A 21,187-nucleotide genomic window follows, 5' to 3' on the forward strand; every position below is an offset into this window, starting at 1 on the left:
GCTTACAGCTGTGCCCCAAGCTCCAAGCCTTGGCCAGGCTCCCCACCCCATGACTGTCCCCACAACCCTAACTTTCCATTTTTTTAAAGATGGTCTCACTCTGTCACCCAAGCTGGAGTGCAGTGCTGCAATCACAGCTCACTGCAGCCTCGACCTCCTGGGCTCAACTGATCCTTCCACCTCAGCCTCCCAAGTAGCTGGGACTACAGGTGCACACCACCATGCTTGGCTAATTACTGTATTTTTAGTAGAGATGGGAGTCTTTTATGTTGTCCAGGCTGGTCTTGAACTTTTGGGCTCATGATCCTCCTGCCTTGGCCTCCCACAGCGCTGGGAGCACAGGCGCCCCCCTACTCCGGCCACCGCACCACGCCCAGCTCCCACAACTCCCGACATCACTCAGCAGCCTCCCTGTTCTCAGTCCCTGGGCCGGGCGCACCCACTCTGCCTGGCTCCTGGGAAGCTCCTCGTCCCCAGCGCCCGTGGCACCCAGGCTGGGAGCCTCTCTGAGCCAAGGCTTGTTTTCAGAACCACAAGTGCAACATGACCAAAGTGACAGACGACGGAAAACATGTATCTGGTTTCTCTACAAAAACGACGATTCTGTAACGTGTCCTGAAATAGAAGCGCTGTTGCTGAACAGCTACAGCATGGGCACAGGAGGTCAGGGAGAGAGGAGGACAGCACCAGACTTACCGAGGACGGCCTCCACGGTGCTGCCGGCGGGGCCGAGCGGGAGGGTGCGGGCGGGGGGCACGGGCAGCGTGGTGGGGGAGGAGCTGCCGGAGCCAGCGCTGGACGCCAGGCTGGACGCCACACTGGAGCTCACGCTGGGAGTCGGCGGGTGGACCGCTGCAAACACGGCCAGGTGGTTCTGTTCAAAGACACAAACACCATGAGCAAGCACCCCTGCGTGGAGGAGGCGTGTGACGTCAGCACCCTGCAGAGAGCACTGCAGGACACGGCAGACTTCCACACCTGGGCGAGGCACAGGGAGAGCTTCCCTGGGCCTGGAGGGACGCTGACGGCACCGAGGAGCGACACCAAGACAGGCAGAGCAGGGGCTACAGCACACTAGAAATAGCCACAGGCGCCTCTGGGAAGCATCTCATGAGTTTTTCTCCAGAAAAGGTTTCAGGAGTAGACATTTGCCAGTAAAATCAATCAGGCAGGTGCAGAAAGATGTGTCACAGGCCAGGGGCCTGCCAGCCCAAGGGATAAGCCCTGCAGCCTGCCTGCCCTTCTCCCCACTTCCTGGGTGCCCCTGCCCCGGCTCTCGGCTAGGACTGGCTCCTGGGGACCTTGGAGACCCCAGAGACACATCCTCCCAGGAACTTCAGCAGAGACCCAGCACCACTTCCAGAAACATCCATAGTGTGGTCCTGTGACCTCGTCACCAGGGAAAGTAAAATATGGGGCAGTTTGCATGATCTGTATTTGGGGGATAACAGATCAAAAGAAAAAGAGTAAGCACACAGCAGCGGTGAGTAAAAACCCAGTAACAGGAGGATGCTGGACGCAGGAAACACCCAATACAAATGACCCACCACGGAGCTGCAAAGCCAGATGTCACAGCACACAGCGGCTGTGTCTAGAGAGCTATCTAGGAGGTCGCTGCAAAATCCAGTCACGGGGAGGGCACTGAACACACAAAAACACCCGACACAAATGACCCAGAGCTACCGACGAGGTCACTGCAAAATCAAGCGCCAAAAGCTGGATTAGAGTAAGTTTCTGGCCGGTGTGGTGGCTCACGCCTGTAATCCCAGCACTTTGGGAGGCCAAGGCAGGCAGATCACCTGACTTCAGGAATTCAAGACCAGCCTGACCAACATGGTAAAACCCCATCTCTACTAAAAATACAAAGAATTAGCCAGGCGTGGTGGTGTGCGCCTGTAACCCCAGCTACTCGGGAGGCTGAGGCAGGAGAATCGCTTGAACCTGGGAGGCGGAGGTTGCAGTGAGCTGATCATACACTATACTCCAGTCTGGCAACAGAGTGAGACTCAGTCTCAAAAAAATAAATAGCCAGGCACTGTGGCTCATGCCTGTAATCCCAGCTTTTAGGGAGTCAGAGGCAGGAGAATAGCTTGAGCCCAGAAGTTCAAGACCTGCCCGGGCAATATAGCCAGACCCCGTTCTCCACAAAAAGGAAAAAATAAATAAATAAAATAAAAGTAGCTGGGCTTAGTATCAGGCGCCTGTAATCCCAGCTACTCGGGAGGCTGAGGCAGGAGAATCGCTTGAACTCGGGAGGCGAAGGTTTCAGTGAGCGGAGATCACACCACTGCACTCCAGCCTGGGCGACAGAAAGACTCTGTTTCCAAAAAATGTGAATTGCATACTGACGTATTACAGCTGAAATGGTATGATATCTGGGTTTTGCTGAAAAGTAACGCAAGCAAAGTTAACCTTGGAAGGTGTGATTTTACTAGTTTGTCTGCTTAAGTAAAACTATCCATAATAAGGAAATTTTAATGTGCATTTCCAAGGGTCAGAAATCGTCCACGGACTCATCCCCGACAAGAACGGTCCTGGCTCCAGGCTGCTGTGATCGTGGGGTCCCGCCGCCTGCACTGGCTTCCTTCTGGGTAACAGATTTGCTCCTCAGCCCCTGGCACAGGAGGTGCGCAGAGCCCCCATGACTGACTCAGAAAACAATCACCTCCGGCTGCAGAGTCTGGGGACAGCCACCAGAGCTCCCTGCACAGGGCAAGACAGGGTCTGCCCCTTCGTCCATAATCTGCTTGCCCTAACTGGCCCAGAGACCACTTTCCCTCAAGCCATGAAAGAAGGGACCACAGGCCACCCTGTGGGCATCAGGGACGGTGGTAACTCCTGCACCCAACACCGGTGACCCTCCCAGCCATGCATGGCGCTGCCGACACCTCCCCCTCATCAAGCCCCCACGGTGAGCCTGTGACAGGGTTGCTGGAAGCCTCGAGTTCTCCAGCAAGCAGCCCAGAAACACAATGGATGCTTTGGGGCCTGGGACCATCTCAGTGGCAACCGGCTGCCACCGCCCCCCACCCTGCAGCGCTTCCTGTCCCTGCTCCAGAGCCTCAGTGTGGCCCCACAAAGGCTGGCAGGGGCCATCGGACAGGCATCCTAGTGACACAGCACCCAGGAGCGAAGCAGATGCCTGAGAGCTCCTTGTGCCCAGATGGCTTGGACTGGGGAAGAGGACCGACCTTCTCTACCAGCAAACGACAGGGCTACCAGGCTGCGGCCACCAGCGAGGGGCGAGTGGCATGGGGCAGTCCACCAAGCTCACCACATCCAACAGCTGTGACTCAGAACCAAAAGCTCAGGGCCAGCAATGCACTGCCTTCCGGGGCATGGACACCACACAGCGGCACAGCCGCACAGCCCGCAGACACTCTCTCCTACCCCCTCCTCCTATCTCCTGGCAGCCCACCCCATGTCCCGGGGTCTGCGTTCTGGGCACGGTCCCTACACACAAGCTGCCCCTGCTGGGTCAGGCTGAGGTCCACCTCATCCTGGCCCACCAGTCACCAAGAGACCACTGCCCAGGTCACAGTGACCCCTGTGGATACCCTCCCCAGCTCCAAGAACCCTGCCGGCATCTGAGTCCTTGCCTGAATCCGACTCCAGAGCCTCACCCAGGCCCAGAGGCCACCTCCCAAGTAAGGGAGAGCCGAGGGAGTCTTGCCTGGAAGGGGCCTGGGCCAACCACGATGCCACGGACAACACTGGGGTGTGCAGAGCAGGCTGGCCCTGCCCTGGGTGGCATGGGGAGCCTGTGCCCTGTCTCTGCACAGAGCTGAGGAATGCAGAAAGCCAAAAGGCACCACCGTGTAGGCGCTACATGTCCTCCACAGTAACACTGATCTGAGGGCTGTGCACAGGCTGAGCCTTGGCTGAGACAGGGCCTCAGGCTCTCAAAGCACTGCCCAGTCCAGGATGAGTGCAGCAGCCTGAGAAGCCAATGCCACCTCCATCCCGGGTGTCTGCAGGAGGAGACTCTGACCTAGGGGCCTTCCTCTCAGCCCACAGGAGGCCATAAACCTAGAGGGACCAGAGAGGAAGCCTCAGCCCTGAACGATTCCCAAACCTTGTGCCAACCCTGCCCAGGAGCCAGCCAGGGTGAAGCACATACTGTGACCTCAGCCCAAACGATGACCTGAAAATCATCTACATCCATATCAGCCCTTGTCCCCCAAGGCACAATGACCACAGACCAGCCTGGTGTGGGGGCCCATCCACAGGAAGGCTGGGCATGGTGAGAGAGGCCAAAGGAGAACCCCATGGGGACGCCGCACCTCCACTAACCCCCGCACCGCCCGCCCCACGGGGACGCCGCACCTCCACTAACCCACCACAGCCGGCTCCATGGGGACGCCGCACCGCCACTAACCCCCGCACCGCCCGCCCCATGAGGACAGCACACGCTGGACTACCACTGGTACTGCCTGCCTGGTTTTCTTTTCATCACAGTGAAACATACTATAAATTGACTACGGTGGCCATGTTTCAGTGCAGTCAGGGGCATGAATCCCACCCACACCACTGTGCAGTCATCACAGCGCCCACCTCCAGAACTCATCATCTCCCAGCTGGAAGCTCTGACCCCGTGGAACCCTCGCCCCCTCTTCCCGCAGCCCCCACGAAGCTACTTTTTGTCTCTGTGTATCACATCCCGATAGAGGCCTCTGTGAGTGGAGTCACGCGGGAATTCCCATGTCTGTGAGTCTCACCCCGCTAGAGGCCTCTGTGAGTGGAGTCACGCGGGAATTCCCGTGTCTGTGAGTCTCACCCCGCTAGAGGCCTCTGTGAGTGGAGTCACGCGGGAATTCCCGTGTCTGAGTCTCACCCCGCTAGAGGCCTCTGTGAGTGGAGTCACGCGGGAATTCCCGTGTCTGTGAGTCTCACCCCGCTAGAGGCCTCTGTGAGTGGAGTCACGCGGGAATTCCCGTGTCTGTGAGTCTCACCCCGCTAGAGGCCTCTGTGAGTGGAGTCACGCGGGAATTCCCGTGTCTGTGAGTCTCACCCCGCTAGAGGCCTCTGTGAGTGGAGTCACGCGGGAATTCCCATGTCTGTGAGTCTCACCCCGCTAGAGGCCTCTGTGAGTGGAGTCACGCGGGAATTCCCATGTCTGTGAGTCTCACCCCGCTAGAGGCCTCTGTGAGTGGAGTCACGCGGGAATTCCCGTGTCTGTGAGTCTCACCCCGCTAGAGGCCTCTGTGAGTGGAGTCACGCGGGAATTCCCGTGTCTGAGTCTCACCCCGCTAGAGGCCTCTGTGAGTGGAGTCACGCGGGAATTCCCGTGTCTGTGAGTCTCACCCCGCTAGAGGCCTCTGTGAGTGGAGTCACGCGGGAATTCCCGTGTCTGTGAGTCTCACCCCGCTAGAGGCCTCTGTGAGTGGAGTCACGCGGGAATTCCCGTGTCTGTGAGTCTCACCCCGCTAGAGGCCTCTGTGAGTGGAGTCACGCGGGAATTCCCATGTCTGTGAGTCTCACCCCGCTAGAGGCCTCTGTGAGTGGAGTCACGCGGGAATTCCCATGTCTGTGAGTCTCACCCCGCTAGAGGCCTCTGTGAGTGGAGTCACGCGGGAATTCCCGTGTCTGTGAGTCTCACCCCGCTAGAGGCCTCTGTGAGTGGAGTCACGCGGGAATTCCCGTGTCTGAGTCTCACCCCGCTAGAGGCCTCTGTGAGTGGAGTCACGCGGGAATTCCCGTGTCTGTGAGTCTCACCCCGCTAGAGGCCTCTGTGAGTGGAGTCACGCGGGAATTCCCGTGTCTGTGAGTCTCACCCCGCTAGAGGCCTCTGTGAGTGGAGTCACGCGGGAATTCCCGTGTCTGTGAGTCTCACCCCGCTAGAGGCCTCTGTGAGTGGAGTCACGCGGGAATTCCCGTGTCTGTGAGTCTCACCCCGCCAGAGGCCTCTGTGAGTGGAGTCACGCGGGAATTCCCGTGTCTGTGAGTCTCACCCCGCCAGAGGCCTCTGTGAGTGGAGTCACGCGGGAATTCCCGTGTCTGTGAGTCTCACCCCGCCAGAGGCCTCTGTGAGTGGAGTCACGCGGGAATTCCCGTGTCTGTGAGTCTCACCCCGCCAGAGGCCTCTGTGAGTGGAGTCACGCGGGAATTCCCGTGTCTGTGAGTCTCACCCCCGCCAGAGGCCTCTGTGAGTGCAGTCACGCGGGAATTCCCGTGTCTGTGAGTCTCACCCCGCCAGAGGCCTCTGTGAGTGCAGTCACGCGGGAATTCCCGTGTCTGTGAGTCTCACCCCCGCCAGAGGCCTCTGTGAGTGGAGTCACGCGGGAATTCCCGTGTCTGTGAGTCTCACCCCGCCAGAGGCCTCTGTGAGTGGAGTCACGCGGGAATTCCCGTGTCTGTGAGTCTCACCCCCGCTAGAGGCCTCTGTGAGTGGAGTCACGCGGGAATTCCCGTGTCTGTGAGTCTCACCCCGCTAGAGGCCTCTGTGAGTGGAGTCACGCGGGAATTCCCGTGTCTGTGAGTCTCACCCCGCCAGAGGCCTCTGTGAGTGGAGTCACGCGGGAATTCCCGTGTCTGTGAGTCTCACCCCGCTAGAGGCCTCTGTGAGTGGAGTCACGCGGGAATTCCCGTGTCTGTGAGTCTCACCCCGCCAGAGGCCTCTGTGAGTGGAGTCACGCGGGAATTCCCGTGTCTGTGAGTCTCACCCCGCCAGAGGCCTCTGTGAGTGGAGTCACGCGGGAATTCCCGTGTCTGTGAGTCTCACCCCGCCAGAGGCCTCTGTGAGTGGAGTCACGCGGGAATTCCCGTGTCTGTGAGTCTCACCCCGCCAGAGGCCTCTGTGAGTGCAGTCACGCGGGAATTCCCGTGTCTGTGAGTCTCACCCCGCCAGAGGCCTCTGTGAGTGCAGTCACGCGGGAATTCCCGTGTCTGTGAGTCTCACCCCGCCAGAGGCCTCTGTGAGTGGAGTCACGCGGGAATTCCCGTGTCTGTGAGTCTCACCCCGCTAGAGGCCTCTGTGAGTGGAGTCACGCGGGAATTCCCGTGTCTGTGAGTCTCACCCCGCTAGAGGCCTCTGTGAGTGGAGTCACGCGGGAATTCCCGTGTCTGTGAGTCTCACCCCGCTAGAGGCCTCTGTGAGTGGAGTCACGCGGGAATTCCCGTGTCTGTGAGTCTCACCCCGCCAGAGGCCTCTGTGAGTGGAGTCACGCGGGAATTCCCGTGTCTGTGAGTCTCACCCCGCTAGAGGCCTCTGTGAGTGGAGTCACGCGGGAATTCCCGTGTCTGTGAGTCTCACCCCGCCAGAGGCCTCTGTGAGTGGAGTCACGCGGGAATTCCCGTGTCTGTGAGTCTCACCCCGCCAGAGGCCTCTGTGAGTGGAGTCACGCGGGAATTCCCGTGTCTGTGAGTCTCACCCCGCCAGAGGCCTCTGTGAGTGGAGTCACGCGGGAATTCCCGTGTCTGTGAGTCTCACCCCGCCAGAGGCCTCTGTGAGTGGAGTCACGCGGGAATTCCCGTGTCTGTGAGTCTCACCCCGCTAGAGGCCTCTGTGAGTGGAGTCACGCGGGAATTCCCGTGTCTGTGAGTCTCACCCCGCCAGAGGCCTCTGTGAGTGGAGTCACGCGGGAATTCCCGTGTCTGTGAGTCTCACCCCGCTAGAGGCCTCTGTGAGTGGAGTCACGTGGGAATTCCCGTGTCTGCGTCTCACTCCGTTAGAGGCTTCTGTGAGTGGAGTCACGCGGGATTTGCCTTTCGGTGACTGGCTCATTTCAGTCAGCAGCGTCTTTGTTATGCACCAAACATGTCCTCCAAATTCCTACATGGAAGCCATGACCCCCACTGTGACTAGATTTGGAGACACGGCCTGTGAGGGGTAGTTAAGGTGAAATAAGTTCCTAAGCCAGGCATGGAGGATCACAACTGTAATCCCAACAGAGCCAAGAAGCTCAAGACCATTCTGGGCAACATAGTAAGACCCCGTTTCTCCATAATATACAAAGATTATCCAAGCATGGTGGTGTGTGCCTGGGGTCCTAGCTACTCTGGAGGCTCAGGTGGGAGGATTGCTTAAAGCCGGGGAGTCCCAGGCTGCAGTGAGCTGGGATTGGGCCACTGCACTCCACCCTGGATGACAGAGCAAGACCCCGTCTCAAAAAATTTAACCAACTGTGAGAAACAATAGCAACACTGAAATGAGGTGTTAAGGGCGGGGCCCTACGCAGCTGCCATTCACAAGGAGTGACCCCAGGGATGCCCACGCACAGAGGGGTGACCCAGAGGACACAAGAGGTGGCAGCATCCGCACGCCCAGGGAGGGTCTCAGGAGGAGCCAGCCCTGGACACCTCAAGCTAGACTCAGCGCCCAGAACTGAGAATAAAGTACTGCTGCTTTTGGTTTTTGGGTTTCATTTTGAGACAAGGCCTCACTGCGTTATGCAGGCTGGAGTGCAGTGGCACGATCTTGGCTCAATACAACCTCTGCCCTCTACCTCCTGGGCTCAAGCAATTCTCCTGCCTCAGCCTCCCAAAGTGCTGGAACCACAGGTGTGAGCTACTGTGCCCAACCAAAACTACCTCATTCATTCATTCATTCATTCATTTTGAGATTGAGACAGGGTCTTGCTCTGTCGCCCAGGCTGGAGTACAACAGCACTATCTCAGCTCACTACAACCTCCGCCTCCCAGGTTCAAGCAATTCTTTTGCCTCACTCCCAAGCAGCTGGGACTACAGGCATGCACCACCATGCCCAGCTCATTTTTGTATTTTTAGTAGAGACAGGGTTTCACGACGTGGGCCGGGATGCTCTCAATCTCCTGACCTTGTGATCCGTCTGCCTCGTTCTCCCAAAGAGCTGGGATTCCAGGCGTGAGCCGCTGCGCCCGGCCAGTTCTGCTGTTTGAACATGCCCATCTTCATCCTTCCCTCGTAGCCCAAGGAAAGTTAACACAGATAGGCTCCGAGGCGCCCCTCTCATTTCCCTGAGTAGAAAACGGCAGGAGGTTTTGGCTTTGTTGTTTCCAAGGTGTAACACCAATGTTTCAAACAGACAGACGTGGGGTACGAGGAGAGAGAATTCCGTGACCAGTGGATGTTAACCAGATGGCTCTGCGAGCTGAGAGCGAGCGGGACCAAGGACGCACGGGTGCAGCCCTAGCACAGTGCCGCGCCGTCAGCCACGAGGGCCGTGGGAAGCCTGGGGGGCTATACCTGTTTGCTGTCCTGCTCACTGGCCTTCGGGCCACCCTCAGCTGGCAAGTCTCTCCGCTTGGCCTGCAACAGAAAAAAAGAGTCATATGGAGAAAAAGCAGGGAGAGGCCAGGCACAGTGGTGGACGCCTGTAACCCCAGCACTTTGGGAGGCCGAGGCATACAGCTCACAAGGTCAGGAGATCGAGACCATCCTGGCCAACACCGTGAAACCCCATCTCTACTAAAAATACAAAAAGTTAGCTGGGTGTCACCAGTGGTGCGTGCCTATAGTCCCAGCTACTTGGGAGGCTGAGACTGGAGAATTGTGTGAATCCGGGAGGTGGAAGTTGCACTGAGCCAAGATCACATTACTACACTGCACTCCAGTCTGGGCGACAGACTGAGACTCACACAGACAGATACAAGCTCTGCTCAGAATTTACAAATATGCTAATTTTTATTTTTTGAGACAGGATCTCACTCTGTCTCCCAGGCTGGAGTGCAGTGGCACGACCTCCCTGGCGCAAGCCATTCTCCTGCCTCAGCCTCCCAAGTAGGAACACAGGTACTCGCCAGTGCACCTGGCTAATTTTTCAAAGCTTTTTGTAGAGACAGGGTCTCGTTATGTTGCCCAAGTGGGTCTTGAACTCCCAACCTCAAGCGATCGTCCCACCTCAGCCTCCCAAAGTGCAGGTTTTATGGTCATGAACCACCAAAACCGGCCAAAGATGCTAGATGTTGAAGGTCCCATGAAACAGAAGAGATGCCTGAATCTGCTGGCTCCCCGACGGTTCTCCTGAGTTCCATTTCTTCTTTTTTTTTTTTTGAGAGGGAGTCTCGCACTGTCACCCAGGATGGAGTGCAGTGGCACGATAGCCCAATGAAACATCCACCTACCAGGTTCAAACGATTCTCCTGCCTCAGCCTCCCAAGTAGCTGGGGTTACAGGTGCGCGCCACCACACCCAGCTAATTTTTGTATTTTCAGTAGAGACAGGTTTTCAACATGTTGGCCAGGCTGGTCTCGAACTCCCAACCTCAAGTGATCCACCCACCTCAGCCTCCCAAAATGCTGGGATTACAGACGTTAGCAACTCCACCCAGCCTGAGTTCCATTTCTTACACCTGAATGTGGCTCTCTGACCCTGGGCTGGTCCATGTGAAGGCAAGGTGCAAGCTCTGCACTCCCTGAACCAACCACAGCATCAAACCCCAAGCGAAGCCATTCACCTAAGGCAGAGGCTCAGGTGAAACGGTGAGAAATATATGAAGGGGGTCAGAGTGTGCCACCCCCAAAACATGCCACTCTTCGACAAAAAGATTATTCTGAGTTGAAGGCAGCAGACGCTGGAACAGCCCTCTGCCTTCCCTTCCTGCCCTGAAGCCGGGCGTGAATTCCCTTTGTAAAGGTGCCTTCTCCCATCTCCACACCAGGAGGAGAGGCTGCAGACAGCCTGCATAAACCAACCTCACTGAAGTTACTCTCGTCTTCCATCAGTTTCCCCCACTGCTTTACCTTCCCAGCAGCCCAACCCCATTTTCCCTTTTTCTCTTTTGAGATGGAGTCTCGCTCTGTCACTCAGGCTGGAGTGCGGTGTCGAGATCTCGGCTCACTGCAACCTCCGCCTCCTGGGTTCTAGTGATTCTCCTGCCTCAGCCTCCTGAGTAGCTGGGACTACAGGCACATGCCACCATGCCCAGCTCATTTTTGTATTTTTATTAGAGATGGGTTTCACCATGTTGGCCATGCTGGTCTCAAACTCCTGACCTCAGGTGATCCGCCCACCTCAGCCTCCCAAAATACTAGGATTATAGGCGTGAGCTACTGCACCCAGCCTAGTGGCAAGGATTTTTCTAGACTCTTCTAGAAGAGCTGCAAACTCCACAGACTGCCTTCGACCACACTACTGAGAAGTCATAACCATCCACATCCCTAACAGTTCCATTAAACCAAAGAACACTGGCCATCACCCCGGGAACATCGTTCACTTACGTTACCCAGCTGGCTGCTGCCGGTGGAGGCGGGACTCCCGGGGTGGAGATCGCGGCAGCCCCAGTCATTCGCCATCCCCAGGCTCTCTGCAAGGACAGGGGAGCAGCGGGCTCTAAGGGCGGCTGGTGGGCGACAGTGACATGCAGAAGTCTCTGCACCACATGTGAGGGCCAAGCACACGCGGCCTTGTCACAATCATCCCTCGGGGGTGCGGCAAGAGGACGGCTGTGCCGACAGGAGATGCTGGGGCAACGGGACCCTCGGGCCTCAGCCTGAAGGTTTTCATGTGTTTAACACTAAAAACAACGTTTACAAAGTGAACAAGAACAGCGGCCCTCCCCGCTAAAACAGAAAGCAGAAGGGAAATCTGAGCTTGTGACCACACTCACAAAACCTGGAACCCAGACCCTAGGGCCGAAAGGAAGAACCCGTTGGCACATGGGGGAAGGCCGAGTGGGTTCCCACTGGGGCTTACTTCTGCTGCTGGGACTGATTGTGGACCACGTAACCCCCAAAGCTAAGCCACATCCTCCAGACAGCTAACACGGGCTCTGGAAAGTGCGCTGGCCCTGAGGCCACCTTAGCAGCTGTTGCTCGAGGGTCTCTGCTGTCTCCTCTGCCTGGGGTGCACAGACCCCCTCACTCCACAAGGGCAGTGCTCCTGGGTGGGCGCCCAGCAGGACAGTAGGCTCAGGACAAGGCCCAGGCAGCGGTGGCAGAAGGACCCAGCTGGGACGCCCAGGAGGCAGGTGGAGGTGCCAGCCAGCTCACACCAGGACTCAGCCTCGAGGCTCAGGGCCCCAGTGCGCCTGGAGACAGCATCCCACCAGGCTCCACCAGCAGTGGCCCACGCGTGCATGGAGGAAGCCAGCCTCAGGCGGCACAAACACCCTCCCACCCCAGGGGGCCTCCACGGGCAAGTCGGGGGCTCCCAGGCCCCCGCCACGGTGCTGAGCTCCCGCCCGCCTTCCAGGTCCACGTGGCCAGCTCCGGGTCACCAGTGACTCCACTGAGAGTCTGCAGAGCTGCTGAGCCCGCCAAGGTGAACCTGCCACAGGGACGGCCACTCACTCTCCACGTGTGCAAAGGCGCAGAAGGGGCCGCGCGGGCAGTACCCGGTTTGGCGAATGTCGTTGCATTTCGTAGATTTGTAGATCTGGGGGGAAAATGAAATGAAGAGGCTGGATTGGAAATGGGATTCTGTGGGATGATCACAGTGGGTGTTACCCCCATGGTGGAGAATTAAGCTCCAAATTGTGACAAGAGGCTCCTGAAGAGAGGGGTGTGGGCCCTGCCCTCCTCCACTGTGCTCCTTGGTCCCCACATCCTTCCTCTCTGCAGAGTGGACCCACAGGGAACATGCATAGGTGTGGTGTGGGGCCATTCCCCCAGCACCTACCCTCACATCACAGGCAAAGCCATTTCCCTGCTCGGTATTTCTGAAAGACGCACTGAATACAGAGTCTGGTAAGCAGCAGACGGCTAGTAAGTGACTATTTAAGGAACATGTGTCTGTTCCATAGCCAGCCCCTCTGCCACTTCACCCAGGGTGACAGACACTCTCATGAGGTCAACACCACGTAAGACCTGGGAAGGGACAGACCGGCCTGGAAGCACCCAGTCTGCCCTAGGAGGGCCTGGCCCAGCCCCTCCTGCTCCGCAGTTCTCAGGGAAGGACACGGCGACTGGCACAGCTGGCCCCCAGTGCCCACACCTGCCAGGAAGCCTTTCCTGACCTCCAGCCCAGCCCCACTCGCTACGGCCCTCCCACCACTCAGACACCCAGTAGGGGCTCACTTCCTTGTTCGTTTTGTTTTTTGAGACGGAGTCTCGTACTTGTTACCCAGGCTGGAGTGCAGTGCCACAATCTCGGTTCTCTGCAACCTGTGCCTCCTGGGTTCAAGTGATTCTCCTGCCTCAGGCTCTCAAGTAGCTGGGATTACAGGCACGTGCCACCAGCCCAGCTAATTTTTCTATTTTTAGTAGAGATGGGGTTTCGCCATTTTGTCCAGGCTTATCTCAAACTCCTGACCTCATGCAATCTGCCTGCCTCAGCCTCCCAAAGTGCTGGGACGGCAGGCGGGAGCCCCTTCACCCAGCTTGTTGAGTTTTTAATACAAATCTGAGTATGCTCCCTTGGCAGCTACGCGGCCAGGCGTGAACACAGCAGCAGCCCTGTGCCATCCATACACTGCACCCTCCAGACGAAGCACAGGCCTGGCCCCAGCCCAGGCTACCTACTTCAGCCCCAGAAACATCCCGCCTGGGAAGAGTTGTTGTTTACCTGGGGCGGGGGCCAAGCAGGAGGGTTTATCTCACTCAGGATTTATGGTACAGCTATGGGCCATGTGGTGCCAGCTCTGTTCAGGGGGTGCTGGAGACCAGGGTCCACGGCAAGGACGGGCAGCCAGGCCTGTGTTACCAAACCCAGATACGGCCCCGGATACTGGGCTCCTGGCAGGCCCCTGGTGGCACTGCAGTGTGTGTGGTCACCAACACCCAGAATGCATGACGCGAATCTGTGACCCTCCCCTGGGAGGGACGGTGGGAAGCAGCGCCTGGTCCTCCCAGCCCGTGCGCCTTCCCCACAGCTGAGGTTTTACTTTTTTAAGACAGAATCTTGCTCTGTCACCCAGGTTGGAGTGCAGTGGCGCGATCTCAGCTCACTGCAACCTCTGCCTACCAGGTTCAAGTCATCCTGGCGCCTCAGCCTCCTGAGTAGCTGGGATTACAGGTACACATTACCACACCCAGCTAATTTTTGTATTTTTAGTAGAGACAGGGTTTCACCATGTCAGCCAGGCTGGACTCAAACTCCTGACCTCACGCTGGTGTCCCGAGCCCCCGCACCCGGCCTGAATATGTATGTTTCCACTGACATTTTCTCCCTGCTTTTTTCCCATGTGACTTTTTTCTGTTGCAGGCCAAGCAGAGAGACCCGCCAGCTGCGGGGGGCCCAAAGGCCAGCAAGCTGGCACAGCCCCACAGGTTTCCCACAGTCCTCCTGCCAGCCCTCGGCCAACGATAACCCTGTTCTTTCTGTGTGATGAACCACACCGCAAACCCAATGGCTTCCCCCAGGCCTTCCGGCAACCCACGCCTGGGGTGGTGGGAGGGACGTACCTCGGGGTGGAACTGCTGCTCTGTGCGGGAGTGGCAATACTGGCAGCTGTCACCACCGTCGCAGCGCGAGGGCTCCCCCCACTCATCCCCGTGCTTCACGCTGGGGCAGGGCGTGGACCTGGGGACAAGGATGTGTCAGGGGGACACAGGAGGACATAGCTCCCCACGGGGAGCCCAGGGGTATCTGCCTCCGACCAGGAGGGGCCTTGGGCACAGGGCCCTGGAGTGACCGGTGACTCAGCTCTACGCTTATGGACATGCAGGCCCGGCCGGTGCCAGGACAGGGTCGGGAGCCCCAGGGAGGTTTTTCACAGAATTTAACTTGAGTCTGGGTTAGAGCCACCCTCACAGATAGAGAACAAGGGGGAGAAACAGCCGAACCTCCTGGGGGCAGTGAGGCTGGGCACCCAGACAGCGCAGAGCGGTCTTCCGGCCAACTTTCTATAAAATGGAAGTAAGATTTTTGATCCCACAATGTGAAAATCCTCACCAATTTCAAATGCCCAATGCTCCCACTGCAATAAGCAGGACTGCACCGCTGCGCTCCAGCCTGGGCAACACAGGGAGACTGTCTCATAAAAACTAAACCCTCTCCTCTTGTGCAATTTCTAGCAGCTTTACTGTAACTTACATGGATTTATGGAAAGCACAATGCTGTCGGAGAAAAGGATTTTCCTTTTCTTTCCATGATGGGCAATGACAAAAACCTAGAGACTAATTTGTGCTTTGTTCTACAGCCATTCAGGTCCCTCAACTCTGAAGCCACTTGGTGGGAGAATGAATTCAACGTGGTAAAACAAGGAGGAAGGGAGGTGGCCTTCCCACGGGAGGCACAGGGGCTCTCCAGGACACGCGAGGCAGCACCAGGTTGTTAAAAAGAGGACGGTGGGCCAGGCACAGTGGCTCATGCCTATAATCCCAGCACTTTGGGAAGCTGAGGCAGGCGCATCACGAGGTCAGGAGTTCAAGACCAGACTGGACAACATGGTGAAACCCCATCTTTACTAAAAAATACAAAAATTAGCTAGGCATGGTGGCTCGTGCCTGTAATCCCAGCTACTTTGGAGGCTGAGGTAGAATTGCTTGAACCAGGACCCAGGAGGCAGAGGTTGCAGTGAGCTGAGATCACGCCACTACACTCCAGCCTGGGCTACAGAGTGAGACTCCATCTCAAAAAAAAAAAAAAAAAGAGGAGGGCAGGCTATCTGCTCAAAGGAAGAGCTGGACACAGACAGGGCCTCAGGGAGGCCAAGACCACGGCCCAGGCATCCAGACACCCTGTGGGGTCTGCACCCTCCCCTGCCCCCAGGTGCACACTGCAGACCAGAGGCAAGCGGGTCCAGGTACAACCAGAAGGCGGGTCTGGAGTGAGAAGGAGAAGGGGCTTCAGAGGCAAGCAGGCTGCACAGCCCCAAACCCACGGGCCAGGCCCAGGGGATGGTCAGGGCTCAGGCGGTGGAGGAAGGTCCTGCATGTACCCTGGGGAGGGCAACCCTTGGGGTGCAGGCCCCGGGACTCAGCCTAAGAACCGGGTGCCCTGGCCGCCAGCCATTAAGACGAGATCAATCCCAGGCGATGAGAACGCCAGAGCACCCGGAGGCTCGGGTGAGGAGACCACATGCAGCCCACAGCCTGGAGAGCGTGGCCGCAACCAGAGGCATGAGTGGGGCACACAGGGGTCCCAGCTGGGCTCGGGGTCCCTCCTGCTATGCTCCGGCCCCTTGCCTGGCAGAGGGGCCCTGGCAGGGGACTGCATGGGAGCCACTGAGCTTGGGTGGGGAGGCCAGTCCCAGGACAGGCTAGGGCCTCCACGGGGTGCCTCCCACAGCCAATATGCTGGGAGACGCCTCCCTTCCCGGGAGTGACGGTGCCACAAGGCAGCCCTCCCATGTGAACCCAGGGGAGGGCAATGCGGGCCAAGGGGCGGGAAGGACACCCACCGGCCGGGATCCTGTGGGCTCACCTGTACTGGAAGGTCCGGGGGTTGCGCCGCCTGTCCCTGCTGTTGTGGTAGTGCGGGCAAGCGTAGCCCTGGCGGCACAGGCGTGGTGGTTTCGGGCACTGCTCCGTCTTGTAGCTGCCCAGCACAAAGTTGGCGTCTGAAAAACGGGCCACACAGCGCCTGTGCAGTATCATTTAGGGCAACACTGGGCACAGAAGCCCGAAGGTGGAAGGCCCGGCTGTCCCCAATGGACAGAGCCATAGGAGGACTCAGGGAACACAGACAGACACACACTGTGGCACATGCAGACTTCAAAGGACTCATGCTCCACGAGGGAAGCCGGGCCCAAAGGCCACGCTGTGTGGTTCCGCCTACGTGACAACAACCGCGCAGAACTGGAGAACCCACAGAGAGGGAGTGGAACAGAGACCACCAGGGGTAGGGGGGAGTCCTGCTGTGGGTGGGCGCTTCCTTCTTGGGAGATAAAAATGTTTTCCAACTAGACAGAGATGATGGTTGCACAGCTTTATGAATATGCTAAAACCACACACAATGCCACACGTGAAGCGTCATGTGCGCCAGAGCCTCTGGGTGACAAGCACCTCACTGCGGGTTCCCTGTTTGTAACAAGCACACCTCACAGTGCAGGAGGTTCACCGCAGGGGAGGCTGATTCGGGCAGGGGTGTTTGGGAAATCTCTATTTTTCCACTCGGTTTTGCTGTGAACCAAAAACTGCTCTAAAAAATAAAGTCTTTTTTTTCTTGAGACAGAGTCTGGCTTTGTTTCCCAGGCTAGAGTGCAATGGTACAATCTTGGCTCGCCGCAACCTCTGCCTCCCGGGTTCAAGCAATTCTCCAGCCTCAGCCTCCCAAGTAGCTGGGATTACAGGCGTGCACCACCACGCCCAGCTAACTTCTTATATCTTTAGTAGAGACGGGGTTTCATCACGTTGGCCAGGCTGGTCTCCAACTCCTGACCTCAAGTGATCCACCTGCCTCAGCCTCCCAAAGCGCTGGGATGACAGGTGTCAGCCACCAAATCCACCCAATAAAGTCTCTCTTTAAAAGTCATTCACTGTATTTCACATAAATTTTATCTCAAGTTGAAAAACAAGCCATGGGGTCGTTTAAAAACAGTAATTGATGGGCAAAGATTCCTAAAAATCATATTCTTTCTTGGGCTAACAGTTGACACCTTATTGATACACGCCGTTCTTTACTGCACCTGCTCAGCGGGGCTGGGCAGCCGGCAAGGGACACAGCAGGAGCGTCAGCCCCTAAGTGCCGGTATGACGCCAGACACACTTCCAAGATCCTGATACCATCGTGCACACCAGATTCAATTCAAACAGCTTCTCTTTTCTTTTTTTTTGAGACACACTCTGACTCTGTCACCCAGGCTGGAGTGTAGTGGCACGATCTCAGCTCCCTGAAACTTCCACCTTCTGGGTTCAAGCAATTCTCCCGTCTCAGCCTCCAGAATAGCTGGAATTACAGGCATGTGCCACCACGCCCAGCTAATTTCGTAAGTTTGGTAGAGATGGGGTTTCATCATGTTGCCCAAGCTGGTCTCGAACTCCTTAGCTCAGGTGATCCACCACCTTAGTGCCTGAAGTGCTGGCATTACAGGCGTGAGCCGCCACATCTGGCGCCCAAATAGCTTCTTTTTTTTTTTTTTAAGATGGAGTTTTGCTCTTATCATCCAGTCTGGAGTGCAATGGCACAATCTCAGCTCACTGCAACCTCCACCTCCTGGGTTCAAATGATTCTCTTGCTTCAGCCTCCTGAGTAGCTGGGATTACAGGCGCCCGCCACCATGCCCAGCTAATTTTTAAATTTTTAGTAGACATGGGATTTCACCATGTTGGCCAGACTGGTCTCAAATTCCAGACCTCAGGTGATCCACCTGCCTCGGCCTCCCAAAGTGCTGGGATCACAGGAGTGAGCCACCACACCTGGTATCATTATTATACTATTATATTATTCAGCCCTGAAAAGAAACGAGAGCCGGCACAGTGGCTCATGCCTGTAAGGCCAGCACTTTGGGAGGCCAAGGTACAAGAATCACTTAAGCTCACGAGTTCAAGACCAGCCTGGGCAACATACTGAGACCCCATCTGTACTAAAAATATTAAAAATTAGCTGGGCATTGGTGGTGTGTGCCTGTAGTCACAGCTACACGGGCGGTTGACGTGGGAGGACCGCTTGAGCCTGGAAGGTCAACACTGCAGCGATTTGTGATTGCACCACTGCACTCCAGTCTAGGCAAGAGAATAAGGTCCTGTCTCAAAAACAAAAAGGAGAAGGAGGGATGAAACAGGGTGGCTCCCACCTGTCATCCCAGCACTTTGAGAAGCTGAGGCAGGTGGATCACCTGAGGTCAGGAGTTTGAGACCAGCCTGACTAATATGGTGAAACGCCATTTCTACTAAAAATACAAAAATTAGCCTGGCATGGTGGTGCCCACCTGAAATCTCAGCTACTTGGGAGGTTGAGGCAGGAGAATCCCTTGAACCCAGGAAGTAGAGGTTGCAGTGAACCAAGATCATACCACTGCACTCCAGCCTGGGTGACAGAGTGATACGTCTCCAAAAAAAAAAAAAAGATGTATATTTTTGGTTATGTGTATTTTGTCACTTTTTTTTTTTTGAGATGGAGTCTCGGTCTGTCACCCAGGCTGGAATGCAGTAGCAAGATCTCAGTTCACTGCAACCTTCACTTCCCGGGTTCAAGCCATTCTCCTGCCTCAGCCTCCAGAGTAGCTAGGATTACAGGCACGTGCCACGACAACTGGCTCACTTTTGTACTTTTAGTAGAGATGGGTTTCACTATGTTGGCCAGGCTGGCCTCGAACTCCTGACCTCAGGGGATCCACCCGCCTCAGCCTCCCAAAGTGCTGGGATTACAGGCGTGAGCCACTGCATCCCGCCTTAGTACATGTTTTTGTGAATCAACTCCCCCCTGCTATCACCTCATCTGTGTGCTGGCCAGGAATGCAGGTCCCCAGCCCCGAGGAAATGCCCCCAGGGCTGTGCGTTCTGACCATGCCCAAGGATCTGAAAGCTGCTTTCTGGAGCACGCCCCAGAGGCACAGGGCTGGGGACTCTGCTGGACACCACGGGTGGGTGCATGGTGGTGCCCTGGCTCCAGGACACAACACCCCGCAGGTTGCCGTGGGAGTTGCAGACCCCTCAGCTGAGCACCTGGTCAATGGCTGACCCCACTGAGACACCAGTAGGTGAATAGGTACAGAGCAGATGCGGGGGAGGCACCTGGGCCCAAATCCCACTCAGCACCCACCCCGTGGGAGAGGGGTTGCTTTGAACTCCATGAGCCTGAGTTTCCACATCTGATCACCTTGCACATAAACTAAGACCTGCTGTCCCCGCACTGTCCCCACCACTCTCAGCTGCGGCCGTGGAGTTACCTTGCCATCGGGGGTCTTCACTCAGGATCTTCTCAATCATGGCCTGGCTGGCCAAAACCCCAGGCTGCAGATCCGGGACACCGTCCCCGCTGCCCAGCTGGCCGTTTTGCAAGGCTTCCTGGGCCTGCAGCTCCCTGCAAGCCGAGAACACAGTGGTCACGGCTCTGTATGCGGAGCCTCCAAAGCTGAAAGGTCGTCACTGGAGTACACGCTTCCCTCCCACCACTACACAGAGATGCTGCCACCCAAAGGGCTCAAGTGTGTGGGGCCCTCCTCTGCCCTGGCACACAGTCCTGCTCCAAATCCAAACCACTTAATTTTGATTTTTATTTGAGACAGGGTCTGGCTCTGTCTCCCAGGCTAGGGTGCAGTGCCGCAATCACAGCTGAGTGCAGCCTTCACTTCCCCGGCTCAAGCAATCCTCCCACCTTGGCCTCCCAGAGCACTGGGATTACAGGTGTGAGCCACTACGCTGGGTCCCAACGACGTTAAGAGAGGAATTTTCTTGAGGCAGAATTTGCCTTCCTGTAGCCCCAGACCATGCGCTGAGTTCATTCTCCTGCAAAGCAGTGCCTCATGGCCTGAAACCCTCCAGACTCGGGGAAAGAAACACCAAGAGAGAAGAGGTGAGAGATCATCTCATCAGAAACAACACCCAGGCCTGCTACTCACCTGACGTCACACACAGGGGGCCGCAGGTCCAGGGGGCCGTGTGCAAAGGCACAGTGCAGCCCGTTCTTCACGCAGTGGCCCCTCGCGTCCGTCTCGTGGATGCAGGTTCCTGTCTTATAGTAGCGCAGGTGGTATTTGCGCTCCGTGTCCCCCGTCGTCCGGTGCAGGTAGGGACACCTGGGAAGCAGAGGGGCACACAGTGCCTGGTTCTCAGGACCCAGAGGCAGGCCTAAGCCCACACAACCAGAGGCAGCCCTAAGCTCACACGATGCCCGATTCTCACACACCCACAGGCAGCCCTAAGCTCACACGAGGCCTTATTCTCACACACCCAGAGGCAGCCCTAAGCTCACATGATGCTTGGTTCACTCACACCCAGAGGCAGCCCTAAGTTCACACGATGCCTGATTCTCACACACCCAGAGGCAGCCCTAAGCTCACATAACCAGAGGCAGCCCTAAGCTCACACGGTACCTGGTTCTCACACACCCAGAGGCAACACTAAGCTCACACGGTACCTGGTTCTCACACACCCAGAGGCAGCACTAAGCTCACACGGTACCTGGTTCTCACGGACCCAGAGGCAGCCCTAAGCTCACACGGTACCTGGTTCTCGCGGACCTACAGGCAGCCCTAAGGTCACACGACGCCTGGTTCTCACACATCCAGAGGCAGCACTAAGCTCACACGGTGCCCGATTCTCACACACCCAGAGGCAGCCCTAAGCTCACATGATACCTGGTTCTCATGGACCTACAGGCAGCCCTAAGCTAACACGATGCCTGGTTCTCAAACACCCAGAGGCAGCCCTAAGCTCACACGGTGCCTGGTTCTCACTGACCTAGAGGCAGCCCAAACTTCACAGGACGCCTGGTTCTCAACACACG

At 57.0% G+C, this 21,187-nt stretch overlaps 1 protein-coding gene across 2 annotated transcripts in view; it reads right to left on the reverse strand.

Annotated features, from left to right (window-relative positions):
* UNKL (unk like zinc finger) overlaps positions 1 to 21,187 on the reverse strand; it is a 56,861-nt gene that overhangs the window by 18,317 nt on the left and 17,357 nt on the right. Inside the window, exons 3-10 of one of the 2 annotated variants that reach the window (XM_064362284.1) lie at positions 20,301 to 20,477; positions 19,629 to 19,762; positions 16,223 to 16,358; positions 14,260 to 14,377; positions 12,208 to 12,292; positions 11,137 to 11,222; positions 9,164 to 9,226; positions 697 to 874 (exon numbers count right to left, since the gene is read on the reverse strand). In XM_064362284.1, the coding sequence (XP_064218354.1) occupies positions 697 to 874; positions 9,164 to 9,226; positions 11,137 to 11,222; positions 12,208 to 12,292; positions 14,260 to 14,377; positions 16,223 to 16,358; positions 19,629 to 19,762; positions 20,301 to 20,477 (977 nt within the window). Of the gene's footprint in view, positions 1 to 696; positions 875 to 9,163; positions 9,227 to 11,136; positions 11,223 to 12,207; positions 12,293 to 14,259; positions 14,378 to 15,604; positions 15,809 to 16,222; positions 16,359 to 19,628; positions 19,763 to 20,300; positions 20,478 to 21,187 lie in introns of those variants that run through there. The other variant, XM_064362285.1, reaches the window with a different exon arrangement.

This window comes from Aotus nancymaae, unplaced genomic scaffold, assembly GCF_030222135.1.
Source record: "Aotus nancymaae isolate 86718 unplaced genomic scaffold, 86718_ANA_hifiasm-v0.15.2.pri h1tg000049l, whole genome shotgun sequence".
NCBI lineage: Eukaryota > Metazoa > Chordata > Mammalia > Primates > Aotidae > Aotus > Aotus nancymaae.